We start from the raw sequence: 24855 nt of genomic DNA, 5'->3' as shown, positions 1-24855 counted from the left end.
GAAAGCCAGAGAGTAAACGAGGTTTGTTTTTCTTACATTTAATCCTTCTGAACAGCCTTTAAACAGTTTTCACACTTATCACTTAATCTTTTGGGCATTTATCTTGCATGAATTAATGTTGCATAATATCATACCTAATATTTGTCAGCATAAAGTCCATAGTGCTCACTCATATCTTGCTGAAGTTGGATTCTTCAAAGTAGAAAGTCTAATCAATTGCGTATGCTGTTGACCTCCTCAGAAGTGAGACTTTGCTCTACTAAGGAACTAGTGCAATTTAAACAATTCACAATTTTTGATCATATTGGAAGAAAACTACTGTACTTAAAACAGCGTCACAAACACTCTTCTTTACTCTATAGAACTAGAGCATGCACAGATGCACATTTCACTGGGCTAAACCAATAATACTCTCAGCCCAGGATGGTTGCACTATACCACTGTAAAAGTAACTAAGGTAGCATGTATGCACTGGTATGCCCACAGAGATTCACAAACTCTCTGCATTACATAACATCAACAAAGCTTCATTTTCACCTGCAGTAGACTTGCTGATAAGAAACTGCTTTGAAATCTTCAGCACTAATGCATCTAGATGACATGAGAAACCACTATGTCATACAAGAAACATGGTGTTTAATTAACAGTAATATGTTTGGATACTTTTATTAACTCTGACTTTTCAAGGGTTACTGCCACAGAATAGTCACTCAAATGTATGTATCATAAGCTGAACGTGTCGATCTGCACTGCTTCTCTTTCAGGAATGAAAAAAATAAATTGTAAACCTACCAGGTGTCATTATCCATGTAGGCATGAGAATCTGATTGGCCTTTCATACCTCCTGACCTTTGAAATCAATTCACTGCCTACTGATAAGGACTGAGAAGGTCAAGTGAAGGCACATGGCATTTTACACATATCAGTCTGCCTCTGGAAATAAATGAGTATATTCCTTTCTTAAATCTATTTCAAAATTAAAAGAGAAAAGAAGTTACTCCGAACTTCCCAAATTGTATTAAAAAACAAAAAACCATCAGCCAAAATGAAATGACACAAAACTGCAGCAAACTGTGGATATTTTTTCTCCGTTATGTGGGGATAGTTATGATCCAGCACATTTCTTTCCCTCTGCCTTCCCTTCTATCCTTGGGCTGTCATCACCTGAAGATACTATTGACCTGACCCAATCAGACAGAGTTGAAATAAATCATAGAAACATAAAAGACGATGGCAGATAAGGGACCAGAGGCCCCCTTCTAGTCTGCCAAAATTACATCCTGTTAAGCATCTCAGGCTTTCCTCCACGTCTTAGTGGCTTGAGGCCCTCTGTTCCAACCTTCCTTAAATACTGCTCTTGTTATGGACACTACTGCTTCATCCGATCAGATGTAAAGATGTCAGGAGGGGCAAAAAGATTAAGGTATTTTGTACTGTTAGGCTATGGTTAAAAGAAGTGGTGTGTAAACGTCCACAACTTCCATCAAACATGCAAAAGATTTTTGAAGGTTCATCAAATCAGTTTAACAAACCTTTATGAAGCACATTTTTTTCAAATCTACTTTGGATTTAAAAACAATTTCTAAAGTGGGTTTCATAGAATTGGCTTTTCTGAATTTTTCAAAATTTCTTAAAATTTTGAATTTTAAAAACCTTTCCTCAAGGTCCGCTGGGAAAAACCAGATGGAAATTTTAACATTCCATCAAATGAACTGTTTGTTAATAGCTAACTCAATAAAAGCACTCATATTGTTATTGCTTATGTTCTTCAGTTATAAAGAATATTCTTTAAGAATGCTATACAAATCTCATTTTCAGGGAGAGGTGAAATAAATAAGCAAACATACATGAATATCGAAGCCTGTATGAGTTTACCACAACAACAAAATAAATTGCACCTTTGCAAAGAAGAAAAAGAATGATCTATGCAGATTTGTATGGCTGACATTAAGCTCTTTATGTAATTAGATGAGATCTCATATAAATCATTCAGGGCCTGATTTACTAAGACTTTTCCCATTTTGTGTCTCTGGGGGAAAAAGCTAACGCATGCATTAACGCCATAAAACATGCGTTATTGTTCATAATGCATGGCGTGGATACAAACCTTTTAGAAGGTTGAATCAGGGAGGATTTAGTTAAATGAGGGGTATTATCGTGCCAGCGATAGCATAACACATGCTATTGCATGGTTTTAACACCGGAAATAACTGCACCTTTTTTCCTGGTATTAGGCTGTGTGATATGGCCGTAATGCAATTCTTGATAAATTTCTGGAATTGCATTTTGGCCATTTCTGGGCTTGGGGAAGGAGAGGATGGAAGTGGAGTGGAGTAGATAGAGAGAAAGCCTCTGGGGAGGGCCTCATTGTATGCACCTATTTATGGGGGTCATTTTCCAAGGTGTTATCGCGGGAGATAAATTCGCAAATCGCACTAACAGCCGTTAACGGAGTTGGGGCGGAGCATATGTAAAGTTATCGTGTGCCAGCAAATGTATAAGTATATTATATGTATTGTATCCATTTGCCTGTTATAATTAAGAAAAGTAAAATAAAGAATTGAAAAAAAAAAAAGTTATCGTGTGCCACGAAACAGCCGCAGTGTTAGTGCGGCTAATAGCTACAACACGTTCATTACCGGTCAGTAAAGGGTTATCTTAGTCCACAACAATTCCAAACGGCTCATGTCAGGAGAGAGAGAGAGAGAGAGAGAGAGAGAGAGAGAGAGAGAGAGAGAGAGAGAGAGAGAGAGAGAGAGAGAGAGAGAGAGAGAGAGAGAGAGACATGCTATAGTGCCTATGCCCTAGACAGGTATTTGTATCCCTATGGGAGGGCCACCTAGTAACTCGAGGTGGGGATTAGGTATGAGTGTAGGGGGTTGGGGGCTACTTTCACATTCAACATGAGACCTACGGAAAGAACAGTGGTCTCTAGTGAAGATTTGCTGGCCGTCGGAGTGAGGAAACTCACTCCAAGAAGAGATTTGGGCAACATTCTCTCAATGTTGCCCAAATCTCTTCTTGGAATGAGTTTCCTCACTCCGACGGCCAGCAAATCTTCACTAGAGACCACTGTTCTTTCCGTACGTCTCATGTTGAATGTGAAAGTGGCCCCCAACCCCCTACGCTCATACCTAATCCCCACCTTGAGTTACTAGGTGGCCCTCCCATAGGGATACAAATACCTGTCTAGGGCATAGGCACTATAGCATGTCTCTCTCTCTCTCTCTCTCTCTCTCTCTCTCTCTCTCTCTCTCTCTCTCTCTCTCAGAATTGTTGTGGACCACAATAATCCTGGCTGGACACTTTTGTGTACTGCGAAGATTCATTGGTTGTTTTATCGTGGTGCACGATGTTTTTGCGAATCCATTTCCGCAAATGGCAAAAACAGCGCGTGACGCGATGTTTCCCTGCTGCACGAAAAATGCCTTATTTGCATAGGACACGCCCCCTCATGCGTTACCACTGCGATATTGGAAAATGAGGCCCTATATCTCTAAAGGAGGTCCATCTAACAAGTCAAGGTGAGGTGTTAGTGGTAGTTTAGGTTTTAGAGGCCAGTTTTGCTTGTAAAGTGATACGAACAAACAGCACAGTACACCTTGGTGAAGATTTGACGTCATTTGGAGTGAGGAAAGTCTCCCAGAGATGAAATTTTGTACTATGTTATCTCACTTTAACATAAGAACATAAGAAAATGCCATACTGGGTCAGACCAAGGGTCCATCAAGCCCAGCATCCTGTTTCCAACAGTGGCCAATCCAGGCCATAAGAACCTGGCAAGTACCCAAAAACTAAGTCTATTCCATGTAACCATTGCTAATGGCAGTGGCTATTCTCTAAGTGAACTTAATAGCAGGTATTGGACTTCTCCTCCAAGAACTTATCCAATCCTTTTTTAAACACAGCTATATTAACTGCAATAACCACATCCTCTGGCAACAAATTCCAGAGTTTAATTGTGCGTTGAGTAAAAAAGAACTTTCTCCGATTAGTTTTAAATGTGCCCCATGCTAACTTCATGGAGTGCCCCCTAGTCTTTTTTTAGCTTGATGGTACCCTGTTATAGAGTCCATCAAGCTACGGTGAGAGAACATAGTAGAAATTTAATCTTTTTTGAGACTTTCCTCACTCCAAATGACATCAAATCTTCAACAAGGTGAACTATGCTCTTCATACATCCCATTCTAAATGTGAAACTGGCCCCTAAACCTGAAACCACCACCACCTCACCATGACCTATTAGATGGTCCACTTATAGAGATACAAATACTTAACTACTATGAGGGCCTTGTAGAAAGGTTCTCTCTCTCCTTTTGTTATCTTATTCTGAACATGGGCTGCAGTTCCACTTTGTTTCAAAGCTTGCATATCTGTAGCTCTTTGCTAAAGTTAAGCAGCCAGAAATTCACCCATCAGTAAAATTCTGTACACACACACAGCCCCAAAAAATATTTGGATGCATTGAAATACAATCCTATTCACCTTCCTGGTCGTATCTCTATAAAATATTCTGCAACTGGTAGCTACTGTATTTTTCTTTTAAGGCAGTAAGTGTCCCACAGTGGTGTACAATACATGTAAGGCATGATTCATTAAGCTTTTTCTAGTAAACACAGAATAAGAGAAAAGCCTTAGTGAGTCAGTTCCTTAGTGGCCAACGTGAGTTTGATTAGCTAACTATAACATAGTACTAACATGAGTCTCCTTTGCTTCTTAGCTGTGAAATTCAATGTAATGAATAGTTGGATCATTATGTTAAAATTAGGGTATTCAACTTCTTTCCTCAAGGACCAGAAACAGGCTGGAATTTTCAGGATATCCACAAGCACATTGTATATTAGAAGAGTCTTAACTTGCATATTTTGATTACCCTGAAAACCAGACCTATTTGTGGACTTTGAGATCAGTTTGGTACTCCTATGTTTAAACCTCTGCTCTTTTAAGTCATATCTGATTACAATATGCCACATATCAAATTCCTTCAGAAAATAGAACCAAAATTCACAGAACTCACTGGAATAAAATAAATGGTACCCCATATGCCCCATGCTAATGGTGTTATGAAGACCATAATGGTATAAACAGTCTCCGCCTCTGCTTTTTAGGATAATAAAATGCTAACAAACCCAACTTAACACATTTACAGGACAGCATTGAAAGACAGTACAGGGCTTTCAATTTAATAAAAATTGGTGGTTCATCATAACAATAGCATGACAAAATGGATCTGATTCAAAATTAAGGCAATTTCAACAGAACAGATTTTTAGATCTTGTTGCTTCCAGTAAAAACTATTGCACTTTATTTTTCCTTCTGTTCTTCCTTTTGCACTGCTTAATATGATATCTCCTTCGTTTTAGGTATATCTATTTTGACTCTTTATTACAATAATACTTGTACATTTTTTAAGTTTGAAAGCATAATTACCCATTTAAAAACTATAAAATAATGGTACTAGATCCATGATCACTGATTAACTGAATCGTATGCAAAATCCATTTCTATTACTTACCTTCCAATCAGCAGAAATTCCCCAGCTACTCTAAGACGCCTCATTGCCATGAGGATCCCTCTTACTGTCATCCCTTCACAGAAACAAATGACCACCCTAGCCTTTGGCAATCTCTCCCGAAGCTTCCTCAGCAGCCGATCAAAACTCTTCTCTCCTGCATTGCTGTAGATTTTATCAGTGTGGGCTATGCACAAGCCTGCTTGGGCAGCCAGTTCCTTGAAGGCTTCCATTCCACTTTCTCCATAATTTCCTAATCCAAGAAAAAATAAAAGCACAATAGATAATTAAGTAATGAGAACAGTTTTATTTTTTAATGTTTTATTCATAATGCATTTTTTAACAAATCTTCAAGAAAATCTTGAGATGAAAATTTCAATTTAGCATAAATAAATAATCAAATTACATCAAAGAAAAATAACACTTTCCCAGTCAAATATTATTTGACAAGTCCAATTCAAAATCCAATAAAAAAAATGCCCAACTATTTTCAGGAAATATACCCAAGTAGAGACTAAATCAAATAAGCCTTAAGAGAGAGAAATGCAAACTTAGGGGGTCATTTTTCAAAGCGATCGTACGTGAAAAGGGACTTTTCGCATGCGATCATTAAAAAGGGGCGGCATTAAGACTGGAACAGGAGGAGTCGGGGCGACACCAGGTGGACGCCGCGAAGACAGCGTGGACGGGGAAAAGGTAAAGAGCCTTTCCGCTGCCTATTTCACGCCCAACAGCACCACCTTTTATGATGGTGCTATTGGGTGTGAAAGCCGGCCCGCCCCCGCCTCACCCCCCCCTCCCGCCCTCCTGTATTGAGCTATTCATGACACAGCGGTAGGTTAGAAAATCTAGGCCTTAATAATGTTGGAGGCAAAGGGGCCAGGGCTATCCCTATCATATTGCTCAAAAAGGCTTAATTGTCCAAGCTCTAGGAATATATATGAGACATTTTTTTATTTAATAATTTCCAGTTGGAATACTTGGGGTCTCAATAGGGAACATTTTCACCTTTTCTATGTAGCCTTGGCTACATTTGGAAAATCCCTCATCCGACAGAAACTGTTCTTCCCAGTGTTTAAAAAATAATCTAAGCAACCTGTAACAATCAAACATGACAACAGTCTCTCATCATTGTGGCTTTCTTGGTAATTTGTAACAGTTACTTTAATTAAAAAAGCTTTTCACATATTCTGTAGCTGAATATAGACTTTTCCCTTTGTTGATTTTCTGGTGTTCTATTAGTTCTCTCATCCTACTGACAACTTTCCCATATTTAGAACAAAAGGTCTCTCTTGTGCACATTTTCTGTTGGGCCTGCATTTCTTCCTTTTGGCTTAGGGTTTTGCTATAGTCTGTATATGTATATTGTCTGTCATCAGTATGAGAATTCCCAAAGGCTGGTGCCCTGCTGATGAGGCCACAGAATGATTTAAAATGAGGTAGCCTCAGACAAGCTGTTAGCCGGGACATGGCCATACCCCCCAAGAGTCCAGATTGGTCCATGGGAAGCTTAAAAGTGGTTGCTGGGAAAAGCTCAGTATTTAGTTAGCTAGATGGATGGAGTATGACAGGTAGGCAAAGTGTCAGAAAGACCCCCCAAAGTAGTACATCTGTGGCATAGTAGGTAGCAGAATGTCAGAAAGATTCCTAAGGTGTTCATTCTGGGATTTAGCAGCTAGACAGAGTGGCAACTCTTGTTATCAGTTAGATCCTGCCTGCACCAGTTTACTCAGCATAGCCATAGTCTTGACTGGGCGATAGGCTTGACTGGGAAGCGAAAATGAAAATTCTCATTTCATTTGTGGGCACGTTCCATTTGTTTCGGGGTCAATGAAATGAAACAAAAAATGTGTTGCTTTTTACCCATTTGTTTAGAGCCAATGCACATCTCTAATTCAGAAAACCTGAGAGAGAGGATAATTTATTAAAACTTAGATAAGTTATCAAGGATATTCAGCAGGATAATCATTCTACTGAATATACATGAATAACATTATCTGGCTACTTTTATCCAGATAACTTTAAACCCTATCAATTACTATTTTTCATTTTACTTTTTATATTCTTATTAGTTAACCTATATCTATTGTTTTTGCCCCTTCTCCTTTTGCCTTGTTCACTGTCGGGCGGATTTTAAATGCCCTGCTCGCGTAAATCCACCCGGATTTACGCGAGCAGGGCCCTCGCACGCCGGTGCGCCTATTTTGCATAGGCCGCCTGCGTGCGCAGAGCCCCAGGACGCGTGTAAGTCCCGGGGTTTTTTTAAGGGGGCGTGTCGGGGGCGTGTCGGGGGCGTGTTGGGGGCATGGCCGAATGATGCGGCATTTCGGGGGCGGGCCCGGGGCGTGGCACCGGCCCAGGGGCGTGGTCAAGGCCTCTGGATCAGCCCCCGGGTCGGATGACGGCACGCCAGCAGTCCGCTGGCGCGTGTAGATTTACGTCTCCTTCTAGCAGGCGTAAATTGAGGGACAAAGGTAAGGGGGGGTTTAGATAGGGCCGGGGGGGTGGGTTAGGTAGGGGAAGGGAGGGGAAGGTGAGGGGAGGGCGAAAGAAAGTTCCCTCTGAGGCTGCTTTGATTTCGGAGCAGCCTCGGAGGGAACGGAGGCAGGTTGCGCGGCTTGGCGCGCGCAGGCTGCCCAAAATCGGCAGCCTTGCGCGCGCCGATCCAGGATTTTATAAGATACGCGCGGCTATGCGCGTATCTTATAAAATCCAGCGTACGTTTGTTTGCGCCTGCTGCACGAACAAAAGTACGCGATTGCGCTCTTTTTTAAAATCTACCCCTGTATTTCTCTTAGTTCCTTGTAAATTGATATGATGTACCCTCGAATGTCGGTATAAAAAAGTTGTTGAATAAAATAAATAAAATAAAATGTTTGAATGTATCCAGTTAGGTTTAAAGTTATGTAGGTACATGTACCTGGATATCTTATCGGATCATTCTTCATGGGAATAAATATTTATGTTTTAGCTGTTTTTTTAAAACTGATTGGAACAAACAATTAGCTGAAGCTGCTCAGGAAGTGAGTTCCAGAAAATAGGTCCAGCAATTGAAAAAGCATGATCATGGGTCTCCCCAAACTATGTGTAAAGCATGGAAAAAACCTCCAACAAGTCTTTATTAGCGAAGCATAATGACCTGCCAGGATGATATATCTGAAACATGAAATTCAGAACAAGAGCATTGCGAATATTGTGCAGCTTGTGAATTAATGTTGCAATTTTTAATTTTTTTTCTCCACTGGATGGGAAGCCAATGGGAGTGACTGTAAAACTGATATAATATATTGTCGAAGGCCAATACCAGTTAGTAAGCATGCAGCTGAATTTTGGTCAATCCACAGAGGTTCAAGAGAACTTCTGGGTAAGCCTAAATATAATGTATTACAATAACCCAGACTGTAAATAATCAGAGTCTGAAGAATGGAATGAAAATTGTCAACTGCCAAAAATGGGGAAACTGCTTACAATCTGACAGCAGGAGTGTTTCTCCGATATCTAAAGTTTTAAACTAAAGCCTAGATAAGGAATAGGATTTATTTAAGTACTGAAGATTATATCTTCCAAGAAGTCATAAGTGTGGTTACACCGCATCGATGTTATAAGAAATTCAATAAGTTGGTTTGTTCACTTAACAAAAGAGAATAATAACATGGATGACTACATATCACCAGATGTTTGATATTTTTAACTAGACGAAGGTGGGATAAAGTATATCTGTATTTTATTAAGACGCCCCTGAAGCAGCCCTTTTATAAAAGGGCGAAACTCAGGCCTTGAGTCGGGCAAATTCTTAATAAATATTTTAAAGGACATTCGGTGTTATCCCTTTTTTTGTTTCCATAACACTATATGTTAAAGATTCCATAGAGAATAAATGATGTAAGAAATTGTACTCTGAAATTTGTACCAATATCCACTTGACGATGATGATGAAACATTGTGAAATGCTAACAGGTACAAAGTTAGATTGTAAGCTATCTAGACATAAAGAACTACCTACAGTCCCTGAATGTAATTCAGTTTGAAGTGTTATGAAAGGCAGAATATAAATAAAAATATATTTTCATTCTTATTATAATCAACCAGAAATTAGGAAAGCTATTATAGGATGAGAATTTTCAAATACCTTAATATTGAAAGGTGAATATCTCATCAGGCCATGTCAGGGCAGTTAAGTGTCTAGATGCTATAAATAACTGCTTTCTAGAGGAAATGAACCTAGAACCAATGAGAAGGGATGTGTGTTGGGAGGGTACTTTAGATCTAACTGGAATGTGGGATCTAGTGCAAGGGGTAACGGTGAGGAAATTGCTTGGCAATCATTATAATACAATCAAATTTGAGATAATCACTGGAGAAAAAATAATAAATAAATGTACTGCAATAATACAACTTTTATTTATTTTTATTTATTTCTTACATTTCTTAATCACCCCATTCCAGGGACTCAAGGTGATATACAACATAAATTGTTCTAACAATGTTAATATATATTTTTTAAGATTTTGATTTTATCATAATTACAAACAAAACTAAAACAGAATAAAACATCCAGAAAAAAAAATAAAATAAAAATCTCGTTCAGAGTAAATTCGAGAGCCTAAGTCCATAACAAGAGAAGGATTTCTTTTCCATATCAGCCAATTTCAATTTAGATGGAATATCCAGTAAGACTTTAAAAGAGGAATATAATTGTCTCCCAGGGGAATATAGATTTAGACTTGATCTTAAATAATCAGGACTTAGATCACGCAAACCTTTAAAAATCAAAAATAATTTTAAATTCTAATTGAAACTTAACAAGGAACCATTGTAAAGACCAGTACAAGGGTAATAAATTAAAATATTTCAATTTCAATAACAATCAGACTGCGGTATTTGATTTAGCTAAAGATGGGAAAGTTATCGGGTAAATTTTCAAACAATGACTTGGGGGGTACATATGTAAAAATAGCATAAATGCACATAAGTGCCATGTACACATTTATACTATGGTTACTACCCCAAACCAAATAATGCCTGATACTTCACTTTCACTGCATGTCCAACATAGCTCACTGCTTCAACGGCAGGGAGGAATGAAGAAAAGATGATTTATATTCAGACAACAACCAACAAGGACTGAATTACATAGTCTGGATAAGCAAATAAGCATGGGTGTAGCTTGCTTGTTACGGTGGTTACTACCCCGAATCAAATAAGCATGATACTTCACTTGGAATACACATCCAGTGCAGCTCACTGCTTCAACGGCAGGGGAGAATGAAGTAAAGTGGAATTATACTCAGACAACCAACAAGGACTGAATTGCACAGGCTGGGTAAACAAATAAGCGTGGGAGTAGCTTGCTTATTTCGGCAGTTACTATCCCTAACCAATTAAGCTAGATACTTCACTTAGATGCAGCTCCAGCACTACTCTCTACAGCAATGGTGGGGGTGGAAGTGAAATAGAAACAAAAAGTTACTAAGGGCCAAGAGTAACAGATAAGTATGAGAAAAAATAAGTGTGAAAGCTTGCTGGGCAGACTGGATGGGCCATTTGGTATTCTGCCGTCATTTCTATGTTTCTATGTATGTTTCTATGTATAAACTTCATGAGTACATGCATACCCTCAGTATCACACATAAATTATAAAAGAGGGGTTGTCTGTGGAGGTCCAGGGCAGTGTTCATAAGAATATATGCAAGTTGCTATTTTGAAAGAGGTATAGATGCGTACATTATCAAACTTGTCAACACTTTTGTGACTGCTAATTGAGTCGCACAATTGAAATTGGACTTGTCTTTTGTCTGCAGTTATTAGGTGGGCAAACTAGTGAGGGTTCGAGGTGAAGTACTAGAGGGTCTAGGTGAACTGGTGGAGGAATTGGTGAACTGGTGACTCCATATATGTGTGTAACTAAGTATTTTCAGAACAGTGTACATGCATAATTTAAAATATAAAGGCCTCTGCATTTATTTCTGGGTTATTATGTGAAAATTGTTACAATTATTTCACATATAAAATACACATGCACATTTTTTTTAAAAAGGTAGACAGCATATGTGTTGTTGCATTACATATATATGTGCGTACTACAACATATGTGCATACTTTCAGGTCAGAAATACATGATATTTTAGAAACTGTGCTGCTCCTACCACATAGTTTATAAACTACAAGCATAAATCTCCATGTGTCCACATATGCATGCAAGTAGTATACTGCAGACAGTTTTGAAAGTTGAGCTGTAATAGTTTTAAAAAGGAGACTATGATAAGATGAGACAACCAGTTAGAAGGAAACTAAAAGGAAGGAGCAGTTATAAGTATTAAAAGCTTCTATGAGACATGGAGACTATTTAAAAACACTACCATAAAAGTCCAAATAAGATGTATTTCACAAATTAATAAAGGTCAAAAGAAGAAAAGGCATCTGCCAAAATAGCTAAATGGTGCTGTGAAAGAGGCTATCAAAGACAAAAAGGCATAAAAAATAGAAAGCAGCACCTAAATGATGAAATAAGAAGGCATATAAACACTGCCAAATTAGATGTAAAATTTTAATAAAGCAGGCCAAAAAAAGAATTTGAGAAGAGACTTTCCAAAGAAGCAAAAGCTAATAATAAAGGGGCAGATTTTAAAAGGTACGCGCAAAGGGGTAGATTTTTTTAAAAAGCGCGTTCGCGTACTTTTGTTTGCGCACAAGGCGCAAACAAAAGTACGCTGGATTTTATAAGATACGCGCGTAGCCGCGCGTATCTTCTAAAATCCTGGATCAGCGTGCGCAAGGCTGCCGATTTTGGGCAGCCGGCGCGCGCCGAGCCGCGCAGCCTATAAACCGTTCCTTCCGAGGCCGCTCCAAAATCGGAGCGGCCTCGGAGGGAACTTTCTTTCGCCCTCCCCTCACCTTCCCCTCCCTTCCCCTACCTAACCCACCCCCCCGGCCCTAGCTAAACCCCCCCACTACCTTTATCCACGGATTTACGCCTCCCGGAGGGAGACGTAAATCCCCGCGCACCAGCGGGCTGCTGGCGCGCCGAGACTCGACCCGTGGCGGTTCCGGAGGGCGCAGCCACGCCCCCGAAACGCCCTGGGCCTAAACCACGCCCCCGGTCCCGGCCCCGAAACGCTGCGCCCTGCCCCCAAAACGCCGCATCATCTGGTCCCGCCCCCTCGACACGCCCCCAACACGCCCCCTTCCAAAAAACCCGGGACCTACGCGCGTCCCGGGGCTCTGCGCGTGCCGGCGGCCTATGGAAAATAGGCGCGCCGGCGTGCAAGGCCCTGCTCACGTAAATCCGCCCGGATTTACGCGAGCAGGGCTTTTAAAATCCGCCCGAAAGTGTACATTTGTGTGCTCTACCCAGCACGCACAATTGTACGCCCGATTTCATAACATGTGCGCGTCCCGAGGCTTTATGAGTGACTCCAGGCCTTTTGAAAATAGGCCTGGCACGCGTAGGGCTTTTAAAATCTGCCTCATAAGTTTTTTCAAGAATTTTAAATACAAGAACCTGTGAAGGAGTTAGTTGCACTGTTAGATGATCAGGTTAAAAGGAACACTCAGAGGATAAGGCTATAACAGAAAAACAGAGACAGCAACTTTTAAACAGGCTCAAGAGTGCACATTTGCACGCATTCATCGGCCTGCACCCAGGAATGCAACCACTTTATAACATAAGCACATATATATCTGCATCTTATAAAACAGCCTGAACGTGCACACATGTGCGTGCAATTTTAAGTGAACGTGCACCTATGCGTGCAAATGCTACTTCTATTGCATAAGTGGGGGATTTTAAAAGACACGCACGCTGACGCCAATATCAATTTTACCAGTTTGTTTCCAGTTTGCCCATGTAAGGAATAGGACTTCCAAACCCCCCTGGTTTAATAGCCTCTCTTCTCCCCTGTCAGCCCCAACCCATAAAACCCCGCTGATGTGTTTATTTTTAATTTTATTTTGTTTTTTGACTTACACACCATCCATAGCAGAAGTAAAGATATGCAGAGGGGACCTTGGTATGCAGCTATGTGTACAAGTATTTATAGGCAATTTTCAAGGTAAAATCCAGGAACACCCGTGCCCTGCCCAGACCACGCCCATGCCCCACCCATTTTTGGAACTTTTCATTTGTGCGAATGGCAAGAGATACATACATTCACGGGCGGCTTTTAAAATACATTCGGCACACATTGGCCTGACTTGTGTACATACCTCCCAGTTTTGGCACATGCTGGGCTTTTAAAATTCAGCTTTAAATGGATTCACTATATTGGTCTTTACTGAGAAAGATGTTGGGGAGATACTCATGCCTAACCATTCTTTGTAGGTGATGATTCAGATGAACTGAATCAAGTCAGTGAGAATCTGGAAGAGGTACTAGAGCAAATTGACAGACTAAATATTAACAAATCATCGAGATCTGATATTCACCCTAGCACTTTAAAGGAACCTATCATTCAAATTTGTCTCTATTCTTATAGCAAATGAAGATCTCCAAGGGAGACCAAAGTAACTACAGACTGACAAGCATGATATTGATGCTGGATAAAATGGTTGAAGCTATTGTTAAGAGCAAAATTACTGGTCATATAGATTAAAATGGTTTAATGAGGAAGAGTCACCATGGATTTAGCAAAGGGAGGTCATACCTTACTAACCGATTCAAAATATTTTCCATGCCCCTATGTTAATAACATCTCTTCCCTCCTTCCTCTTTTCCTTTTTATATTCATTTTTACGTCATAACAATGTATTATCTTATATCCGCTGTAACTATACTTTTCTGTTGACTCCCCTATTGTTCCCTCATAACAATGTATTATCTTATATCCGCTGTAATTATACTTTTCCATTGACTCCCCCTCCTCCAAGTTGCTGTTCTCCCTGGCCCATGTATTTTGCATTATGTTATATGTAAACCGATATGATGTAGCTACGAATACGGGTATATAAAATCTGTTAAATAAATAAAATAAATAAATAAATAAATTCTTTGAAGGTTTGAATAAGCATGAGGATAAAAGAAGGCAATCAGCATATTAAATTTGGATTTTCAGAATGCATTTTGATAGAGTCCCTTATGAGAGACTCCTCAGAAAATTAAAAAAAAGTCATGAAGAGGAGGTGATGTCTTGCTGTGCATAGGCAAACTGGTTAAAAGATAGGAAGCAAAGAGTAGGACTAAATGGTCAGTTTTCCCAGTGGAGAAAGGTAACTAATGTTGTGTCCCATGGAACTTTACTGGAACCAATGTTGTTTTTCATTAATGATATGAAAAAGGGAACAACAAGCAAAATGATCACATTTAAAGATAACAAAAAAAATATTCAAAGTAGTTAAAACACCAGCAGATTGAGAGGAACTGCAAAAGGACCTTGTAAGACTGGGAAACTGGGAGTCTAAATGGCAGATGAAATTTACTTATTTATGTAGACGTTTTATATATCATCATTCCATGAGAAGATCAGAACAGTTTACAAAGTGGCATCCATAATTATAACTCAACCAACAAACAAATAGAGCCATTTTCCAACTCACGTTATGGAGTTTTCGCATGCAAAAAGCACCATAACGCATGGTTCGATGCTAATTTTTAAAAGAGGAGGGATTGGGCGGCGTGGGGGCGGGAATTTTGTGAAAGTGGGCTGGCATCGCGAAGTCATAACGCATGATATTGCACAGTTTTAACACTGAAAATAACTACACCTTTTTCATTAGCATTAAGCTGTGTGATATGCCCATAACGCAAATTGTGATTTTTTCGCAAATTCTGTTGTGGGCATTTCTAAGCTGGGGAAGAGCATGAGATGTGGGAGGGGATTTGGGGAAGGGCCTGAGATATAGGGGGAGAGGGAAAGAGAGAGAAAGAGAGATCCTCTGGGGTGGCACCATAGTAAGCAGCTATTTATGCTACTATAGGAGGCCCACCTAGCAACTAGAGATGACGTTTAGGTAGTAGTGTATAGGGATGTGAATTGTGTGCTCGATCGTTTTAACGATCGGGTTCGGCTGGGGGGAGAAAAAAATCTGATCGGCATGATTTTTTGGTAAAAAAATTGTTTTTCTGAATAGTGCGCACTAACGCGAGCTAGTGCGCACTATTAAAAATTGTTAGTGGTTTAAAAGTAACATTTGAGGAAATGTTCATTAGCTAGAGGTACGCACTAAGCCGCGCATGCTTGGTGCTGTCCCCCGTGGCCATTTTGCTACAAGATATAGCATGCAGTAGCCAGAAACAGAAAAAAAGTGCCAGCAGGCTGCAGCAATACCAGTGCCAGCAGTAGCCACTAGCCAGTAGCCAGTCTAGCCTCAGCCTGCTCTTTAAATTTAACCACTGTAAATATAATAAATTAATAATAAAGTTTTTTGTTTAGTTTTTCTATAGTATGTTAATGTTTTGAAGCTCAGGTTGCAAGTTTCTTTAATAAATGTTTTGTTTCACTAAAGTAGCATATAGAAAAGTACTTAATTTCATTTTATGTAAAGTTTATTTAGTTTAATACACAAAGTACTTCATTTTATTTTATTCTACTCTAGTGAAAAAAAAGTTTAGTTTAACACAGGAACTGCAAACTTGAGCACAGTGAATGGGGGGGGGGAAGAGGGATGTGAAGGGGGAGACAACCCCTGCATTCAGCAGCTCTGATTTTCTGGAAAGATCTGTCCTTCAGAGACCAGGGAGAGGGACTGCTTGGCCCTTCACCTCCCCCTTTCCCTTCCCTTTGTCAAGCTACCAACCATTTCCATTTCCGATCCCCCATATATTAAACTATCACCTCAGTGGGAACCTTGGTAACATCAATAAATAAGAGGGCAGCCAATAGGAATACATATTCATTCCTAACTGACCTGAAAAGTGTCAAATTGTATCATTTTCTGTTAGTGCGCACTAACAATGGGTAGTGCGCGCTAACTTCCTGTTAGCGCGCACTAACTCCCGTTAGTGCGCACTAAGGGCCAGATTTTAAATGCCCTGCGCACGTAAATCCGGCCGTATTTACGCACGCAGAGCCCTCGTGTGCCGGCGCGCCTATTTTGCATAGGTCGCTGGTGCGCGCAGAGCCCCGGGATGCGCGTAAGTCCCGGGGCTTTGTAAAAGGGGCGTGTCGGGGGCGTGTTGGGGGCATGTCCTAAAATGATGCGGCGTTTCGGGGGCGTGACGCGGCGTTGCAGGGGCGGGCCTGGGGGCGTGGCGCAGGCCCGGGGGCGTAGTTGAGGCCTCCGGACCAGCCCCCGAGTCGGGTGATGGAGCGCCAGCAACCCGCAGGCGCGCGCAGATTTACATCTGCTTTTAGCAGGCGTAAATCGTGCAACAAAGGTAAGGGGGGGTTTAGATAGGGCCGGGGGGGGGGTGGGTTAGGTAGGGGAAGGGAGGGGAAGGTGGGGGGAGGGCGAAGGAAAGTTCCCTCTGAGGCCGCTCCGAAATCGGAGCGGCCTCGGAGGAAACAGGCAGTGCGCGCTGGGCTCGGCGAGCGCAGGTTGCACAAATGTGCACCCCCTTGCGCGCACCGACCCCAGATTTTATAAGATACACGCGTATCTTATAAAATCCAGCGTACTTTTGTTCGCGCCTGGTGCGCGAACAAAAGTACGCGCTTGCGCAAAATTATAAAATCTACCCCTAAGACGATTATTGATTTTTTAGAATAAATCGGGGGAATTTCTATTGTTTCGCACTCTTTAACGATTAATGACGATATTAAAAATATCGGACAATATTTTTAATCGTTAAAAACAATTCACATCCCTGGTAGTGTAGGGGTTAGGGGCCACTTTGACATGCAGAGTGAGACGTACGAACAGAGCAGTGCACTCTTGTGAAGATTTGATGTCTTTCAGAGTGAGGAAACTGACACAACAATGAGATTTGTACAGTGTTCTCACAACCTAGCTTGATGTTACCCAGGTAGAGAGTGTGAAAAGTTAATGCACTTTGCGGTAATACCTATGCGAAGTTGTAAGATAATGCACATTGCGATAAATAGGCTATTACCATAAAACATACCCCTCTTCCTATCGCATGCAATATTTTGATAAATCTAGCCCAAAGATTGGTTACAGAGGAGGTATTCATAGTCAGGCATTGTTATCTATCAAGAGAAATTTAATAGTATTAAAATTGATCAGGTACATGAGGCTAACAGTACGGATAATTACAAAGTGATAGATTTCTCATCTTAGTGAGTTGTTTTGTGAAACTTCCATTTTTCTTTATGATTCAATTATTATTTTGTCCTTCTTGTTTTTGTGGTTCTGAATATTCTGATGTTTTTATGTTAGATTATATGCGTTTTTGAATAGCCAAGTTTTTAGTTAACGTTTAAATCTCTTTCTGTCTGGTAAAATACGTAACACCTCAGGCAGGGAATTCCAGAGCTTTGGACCTGCTGTTGAAAACACTTGAACTCTTATTTGCATCAGATGTGTGCAATGTATTGTGGGAATAGACAATAGTTCTTTATTTTGAGATTTTAGTGTTCATTGAGAGTTGTAAGGTTGTAGTGTCACTCCTAATAAGCCGGTGTTATTGGAGTGAATGATGCTGAATATTATCATTAATTCTTTATAGTAGATTCGGATTGTACTGGTAACCAATGTAGTGATATCAGCGAGGGTGTAATGTGATCATATATCCTAGATCTTGAAAATAGTCTTACTGCAGGATTGTGTAATAGTTGTAGTGGTTTTAAGTGACTTGCTGGAATCCTGGTAGTAAGGCATTACAGTAGTCCAGGTTTGAGAAGATGAGTTTGCAATACAGTAGAGAAGTCTGCAAAAGTTAATAATGGTTTCAGCTGATGTAGTATGCATAACTTGGTGTAACCTGTCTTAATTTACTAATGTGCCTTTTCATTGTGAGGTTCTCATCTAGCTGAACACTTAAATCACGTACTTGATTTGAGGGATTCATTTGAAAATTACCCAGGTAAAGGGCAGGTGGCTTGACTGAGTTTATATTCAGCCAAATGATTTCAGTCTTTTTAGGGTTTAATGTCAGTGTAAGTTGTGATAGTTCATGTTGTATTGCTTTCATATAGGTTAAGAGTATGAAAGCTGTGTTTCCAAATGATCTGGAGAGTAGGATGTAAAACTGTAAGTCATCAGCATACAAGAAGAAAGTTATTCCTAGATTCATCAGTAACTTACACAGTGGGGGCATGTAAATATTGAATAGTATTGCTGAAAGGGCTGAGCCTTGAGGGCCTCCTGTATCACATTGGAGAGTGATCACAACAACAAAAAGGAACAGCTACCTCTCCAATTGATCACAACCAAATACAAGGAAAGAGGAGACAAACTAGAATCTCTAACTCCACAAAACACTTCAACACAATCTCATCAAATGACAATATCATAGATCTTAAGCTCTATAATGCTTTAATCTGCAGCCTCTCGCCACGCAATGGGCCGCAGGAAAGTGTCAGATATATGGTTGCCCAGTTTGATTTGGCATGTTCTGTTAGATAAAAATGAAGTGAACCATCTGAGAACCATGTCGTCGATCCCTTTGTTTCTCATCTGAAGGCATAGCAGGTTATTGTCCATAGTGTCAATTAGCACAAGGCAATAAGATTCATTTGCATCAAGCCCTCGTAAAACCAAGTCCGTTAATGAGAAGAGTAATGTTTCAATTGAGTGATGTTTCCTAAATCCAAATTGATTTTGATTATCCAGGTGATTTACAAGTTGGAACAACACTGTTTTCACATGAACTTTGGCTAGAAACGGAAGGTTGGATATTGGACAATAGCTGTCCCAATCATCAGTTCTACCAGTCTTATTATTTTAGGATCAGCTTTATCACCACTTGTTTTAAGCTATGTGGTATAATTCCTTTTGATAGTGAATGATTAGTTAAGGTTGTGATTCTCAGAGTGATAACTTGGTGTATTTGTTTAAAGTAACTGGCTGGTATTGGGTCACATGGGTGAGCAACAGTTTTAACTTTGCAATGATTTCACAGATTTCCAGTTTTGAAACTCTGTCGAGTATGGACCTCTTAACTATGTCTTTTCAGTCTTCAGATGTTTTTGTTGGCGAACAGATAGTGAATTGTTTTTTCAACTTAATGATTTTGTCTATGAGTGTAGTGGCATAATCATTGCAAGAGGCCTTTGGGAAGTTGTATGATGTCGGGTTTAATTAAATATTTAACACTCTTAAAGAGCAGTTTGGAATTAAATATAACCCTGTAAATTTGTTTAGCATAGTAATCTTTTTTTGCTTTATTGGTTAGTGTATGGTATAATGTGAGGAAGGATTTATATTTTTCAAGAGATTCTGCAGATGGGCATTTCCACCATTGTTTCTCTAATTTTCTAAGTTTCTGTTTAGTTCTTCTTAATTCATCATTGTATCAGGGCTTTTTATGTTTGGAGTTATTCCTTTCTTTGTAAATAGTTTTTTTCTGGACAGGACTGGGGATTTCAGCTAAGTCATTGACTATCTTATCCCAGGAATCAAATGCCAATGTGGAATTGGTTTGATTTAGCTCATGGAGCTTATTTTCTATTGCTTCAGCAAGTACTTCCATTTCTATATTTTTCCCGAAGGTAAAAGTATCTTATCTATCCTAGTATGGGTTTGGTTGGTGAAGACTATATCCACTTTTATTAATTGGTGATCAGACCAGGGCAAAATCATGTGTGAGGTATTGATTAGTCAATTACTTGTATTTGCAAATATTAGGTCTAGAGTGTGACCCACTTTATGAGTGGCTTTCAAGATGAATTGTGACTATCCCAGGGCTTCCATTGCTTCTAAAAACATTTCACAGGCTAATTTTCTCGGTGTTTTGTCTACATGGAGGTTGAAGGCTCTTATAATTAGAGTACATTCTGGTGATGGGAAAACCTTAGCGAATAATTCAATCAGAGGTGAGCAATCTTTTTTGTCATGGTGACAATGGATCAGTCCTAAGTTTATTTGGGGAGATTTTTTTTTTTTTTTTTTTTTTAATTTACACTTTATTAATTTTTTCAAAAGTATTCATAATATCATACTTCCAGGAAAATGAAATACGGATAAACATAATAGTAACAACTTTCTCATTACAACTCAAAATTTTTTCATCATCTATACATTTATGTTACCTCAAGAGAACAAAGAGTAATTGGGGCCAAGACTAAGAAAACTTGGGGGAGAAAATCATAATACCTTACTTAAGGATAATTGGCTTTAACGTTTATCAGGTGGTGTATTACTTTACTGACTGTCAATATTCCCTACTATGGGGCGGCCACATTTCTCACATTCAAAAAAGATTTAAGTTGTTCGACAGCTGTAAATATAAAGTTTTCGCCTTTACCTTTAATGAAACACCTGCAAGGGTATTTCAAAAGAAACGTGTAACCTAAGGCCAAAACTTGTGGTCTTAGTTTAATAAATTCCTGCCTTCTTAACTGGGTGGGCCTAGAAAAATCAGGGAAGATCTTTACCGATTGACCATAGAAATTTTCTGCAATGTTTTGAAAGTATGCTCGCATTACAATACTGATATCCCTTTCTGTTACAAAGGATACCAGTAAAGTACCTCTGCCTATGATTTCAATAGCAGAACTTTCTATAAATTGCGTCAAATTTTCTAACAAGCCCAATTGGTTTCCTAAGATTCTCCCTTCTATCTTAGTAAGGAAATAAGCTTTATTAACTAAAGGCAATTTACATTCTTCAAGTTTTAAATTTTCAAGAAAAAACTTTTTTAAAGTGCTTTGGACATCCTCCCCCAAAGCACGCGGGAAATTTAAAAATCTCAAGTTCAAATGTCTGGTGTAATTTTCCAATGATTCCAGTCTCTTGGACTGATTCCCAATATCTTTAATCAGCTTAACATTCACAGTTTGAACTTGAGCAGTTGTTTTCTCGATCTCTGTGAGCTTTTTTCCTACTTCTTTATGATGACCCTCCACTTTAAGAGTCAGGGATTGCATTTCAGCTTCCACTTTTCTATATCTACAGTCTGCTTCTTTCACAAACTGCCCAATGCCGGCCATTAATTCCCAAAGTAGGTCCAGAGTCACCGTGGGTGGTTTGGGGGGAATAATCAACTCACCCCTCTCCTGTTCCATCGATGATCCTGGGCTGACCCCCATCTGGACTTCCAGCAACCTCTTTCCTTCCTCTCTTGGGGTTATTGGAGACAAAAAGGGCTCCGGATCTTCCATACCCGGTGTCCCTGCTGTTCCTAGCAGGCTTGAGGAGATTCTTGAGGGCAGTGCTGCTCCTCCTTCTCGGCGTCCTCCATCCGGGGACCGAGTGATGTCATCAGAAGTCGCTGCTTGCTGGAAGTCTGCCCGTGCCTCGGGCGCCGGTGGGGGTCGGCAGTCCGGGGGACTGAGAGTAACTTCCTCAGGAAGCGCTGGAGCTCCCTCTCCTGACGCTTCAGCGAGGACATCGTCGCCCGTTTTCACCACCATTGCAGCAGTGAAGTTTGTAATCCGCTTCTGGTTTAAAGGTAGGGGCGTTTCGGGGGGAAAAACACGAACCTTTCCCTTCCTCTTCGCCGGCATCTTAATGGTAATAGAAACACTTCTCAGGAGCAGCTAACCTCACGACCGCTCACGCCGCCATCTTGGCCCCCTATTTGGGGAGATTTTAAGATTGCAACTTCATAGGGTGGGTTCATTTCTACCTTGTAGGGTATTAGCTTGAGTTCTTTTTTACTGATTATTAATAATCCTCCACCTTTTTGTTTGGCTCTTGGAAAGTGAAATATATCATAGTTAGCATTCACAATTTGGTTTAGGAACACTTTATATTTATCAGTCAGCCAGGTTTCAGATATGCCAAAAATAGAGGGGTTTAAATCCTAGATTGTTAATTAGAGGGATTTTTTTTTTTTTTGCTAGAGATTGAGTGTTTAGTAGGAGCAGAGTAAACACGAAGCAGGAAGAGAGTGAGGAAGAGTTGTTACTCATCGTGGGAAGATAAGCGTTGTATTCCTTTTTTGTTTCTTTTTTAACATTTTCTTTCTTAGTTCACCATGTAGGCTCTGTCCAAGTATGGGTTCAAAAAAGCTTATTTGATCCCTGATTAAAATAGCTGCAGCCAAGAGATTAGTATATTATGGTATATGCATCTTGGGCTTGCACTTCAGGTACACACAAAGGGGCAAGCTCCTTCATGCACGCGCCAAGGGCAGAGAACCCTTGGCGATGGTCCTCTGGCGATGGCTTCTCCTTCCTCTCTTCGGAGGGGGATGGAGCATCTCAGCAATGGTTGCTCTGCCAGTGCCTCCCACTCCAGGGGGGGGAGCTGGTGTTGGGGGCTCACTTGGGTCAGTGCAGGTCATGCTATCCCAGTGGCATTACTGCTGCGCTTACGATCCCTCAGCAGTGGGCGGGATCTAGGCAGTCCTTGGGTGGGCATAGGTTCTCTGGAGCTGGCTTTTCCTTCCTTTCTCGGGAGGGGGAGGGAGCGTCTCTACAATGGTTGCTCTGCCGTGCCTTGATGTCTCTCTGCTCCCACTCTAGGGGGAGAGAGCCGGTGTTGGGGGCTCGGCTGGGTCAATGCCAGTCATGCTGTCCCAGCGGTGTTGCCACCGTGCTTATGATACCTCGGTGGTGGGTACGTGCCAAGTGATGCACAAAGGGAAAAAATAATCCAAACTAGAGGTACTGTAGGTATAGGTTCAGTATTTGGAGTAACCACCCAAGAAAGGGATCCTGGAGTTACTGCAAACAATGGGGGTAATTTTCAAAGGAGTTACGTGCATAAATGTAACTACTATTGTAGCAATTTTCAAAAGCCATTTACTCACGTAAAGTGCACTTATGTGAATAAATCCTATGGACGATTCAATGGCATATATTGTAGCAATTTTCAAAAGCCCACTTACTCGAGTAAAGTGCATTTACATGCATAAAACCCAGTTTTACGCATGTAAATGCTTTTTAAAATCAGACCCAATATGTTGAAATCTTCAGCTCAGTATGTGGCATTGTTTAAAAAAAAAATAGAAAGTTAGGAATCATTGAAAAAGGAATGGAGAATAAAACTATGAATACCTTTATGCCTTTCTATAGCAATATGGTATGACTGTACCTAGAGTATCATGTGCACTTCTCATCTCATCTATTTCCACTGCATCTCAAGAAAGATACAGCGGAAATAGAAAAGATGTAGAGAAGGGCAGCTAACATGGTAAAGGGGATGGAAATGCTTCCTTATGAAGAAAGACTAAACAGGTTAGGGCTCTTCAGCTTAGAGAAGAGGTGACTAAGAGAGGATATAATAGAGATTTATAAAATCATCAGTATGGAAGAAAAGGTAAATAGGAAACTATTATTTTCCCTTTCAAATAGTACTAGGACTAGGGAACACACCATGAAACTAGCAGATAGCAGATTTAAAACATATTGGGGAAAGTATTCTTTCATTCAATGCACAATTAAGCAATGGAATTTGTTGCTGGAGGATGTGGTCAAGGTTTATATTGTAAAGAACCATAGGTTTCCTTACTAGAAATGTTGAAGCAAAATTCTGGGGAAATCCAGAGAGATTAGAGAGTTGAGGCTGGGACAGGGATTCCCCCATGTGGGAGAAATAGATGGTGTGTTCTGACTTTATATAAATCCTTTTCATCATTTCAAAGCATGGATTTTTGAGTTAGATTTCTTGAGTTCACTTTCCAAACAACAGCATGTTTGTTATTTTTCCTGGTTAGGACTCCGAGCTTTCTCTGAATGCAGACTAGGATGAGTAAGGAGACAAAGTGCCTTATCCCTGCATTTTTGTACATGACTTTGTCAAGAACCTTGTAGTTAATTGAGAAGGAAGTTTCTTTTCCACCCTTCCTGCCTCTTATTTAGTTTCCCCTTTGAGTGAACGTTTGTCTTTTTATGTTTCTGAGGACACAAGGGCCTGGGGACTCAGAGCTGGGGTAGTTGAAGAGGTGTCATTAGACCTGGGATGAAGAGGTGTCATCGGTTAAGAATAGACTCACATTCATTCTCAGAAAGGAGGAATTTGAGAAGTATGATTTGAGATCCTGTGCTATGGATGCAGGTGAGGGTCATCTCGGAAGAGTGAGAATTCAGGTGCCCCATTGATGCTACAGAATGAGAAGTGAGGAATAGAGAAGACCACATGAGAAGTATGAGTACTAGGACTTTCTTTTATGCTGGAAGTAAATTGGGATACATTTTCTCCCCATTCCCATCAGAACATTGGGAGATTCAATTGTAAACTGAGAAGAGATGGGGCTAAATTACCCAAGGAATTGGTTGACGTAATTGGATGACTTTTACTGGAATAGAGAAAAACGCAACACATTTAAAATCTCATTTTGTAACAATTAATTGGTTATTTTTTTTTTCAGTTTGAGCTATTAAGATGCTTCAATTCACTTT

The 24855-nt window shown here is 40.2% G+C and overlaps 1 protein-coding gene across 1 annotated transcript in view; it reads right to left on the bottom strand.

The window, feature by feature from the left end:
* The window catches only part of GRM1 (glutamate metabotropic receptor 1), a 915771-nt gene that overhangs the window by 669095 nt on the left and 221821 nt on the right, over positions 1 to 24855 (bottom strand). The window contains exon 2 of the mRNA XM_029594037.1: positions 5516 to 5765. Coding sequence (XP_029449897.1) covers positions 5516 to 5765 — 250 coding nt within the window. The remainder of the gene's footprint in view (positions 1 to 5515; positions 5766 to 24855) is intronic.

Source organism: Rhinatrema bivittatum, chromosome 3, assembly GCF_901001135.1.
Source record: "Rhinatrema bivittatum chromosome 3, aRhiBiv1.1, whole genome shotgun sequence".
Classification (NCBI taxonomy): Eukaryota; Metazoa; Chordata; class Amphibia; order Gymnophiona; family Rhinatrematidae; genus Rhinatrema; species Rhinatrema bivittatum.
The sequence above is the reverse complement of the archived record's forward strand: the minus strand, read 5'-3'. Positions and strand labels throughout refer to the sequence as shown.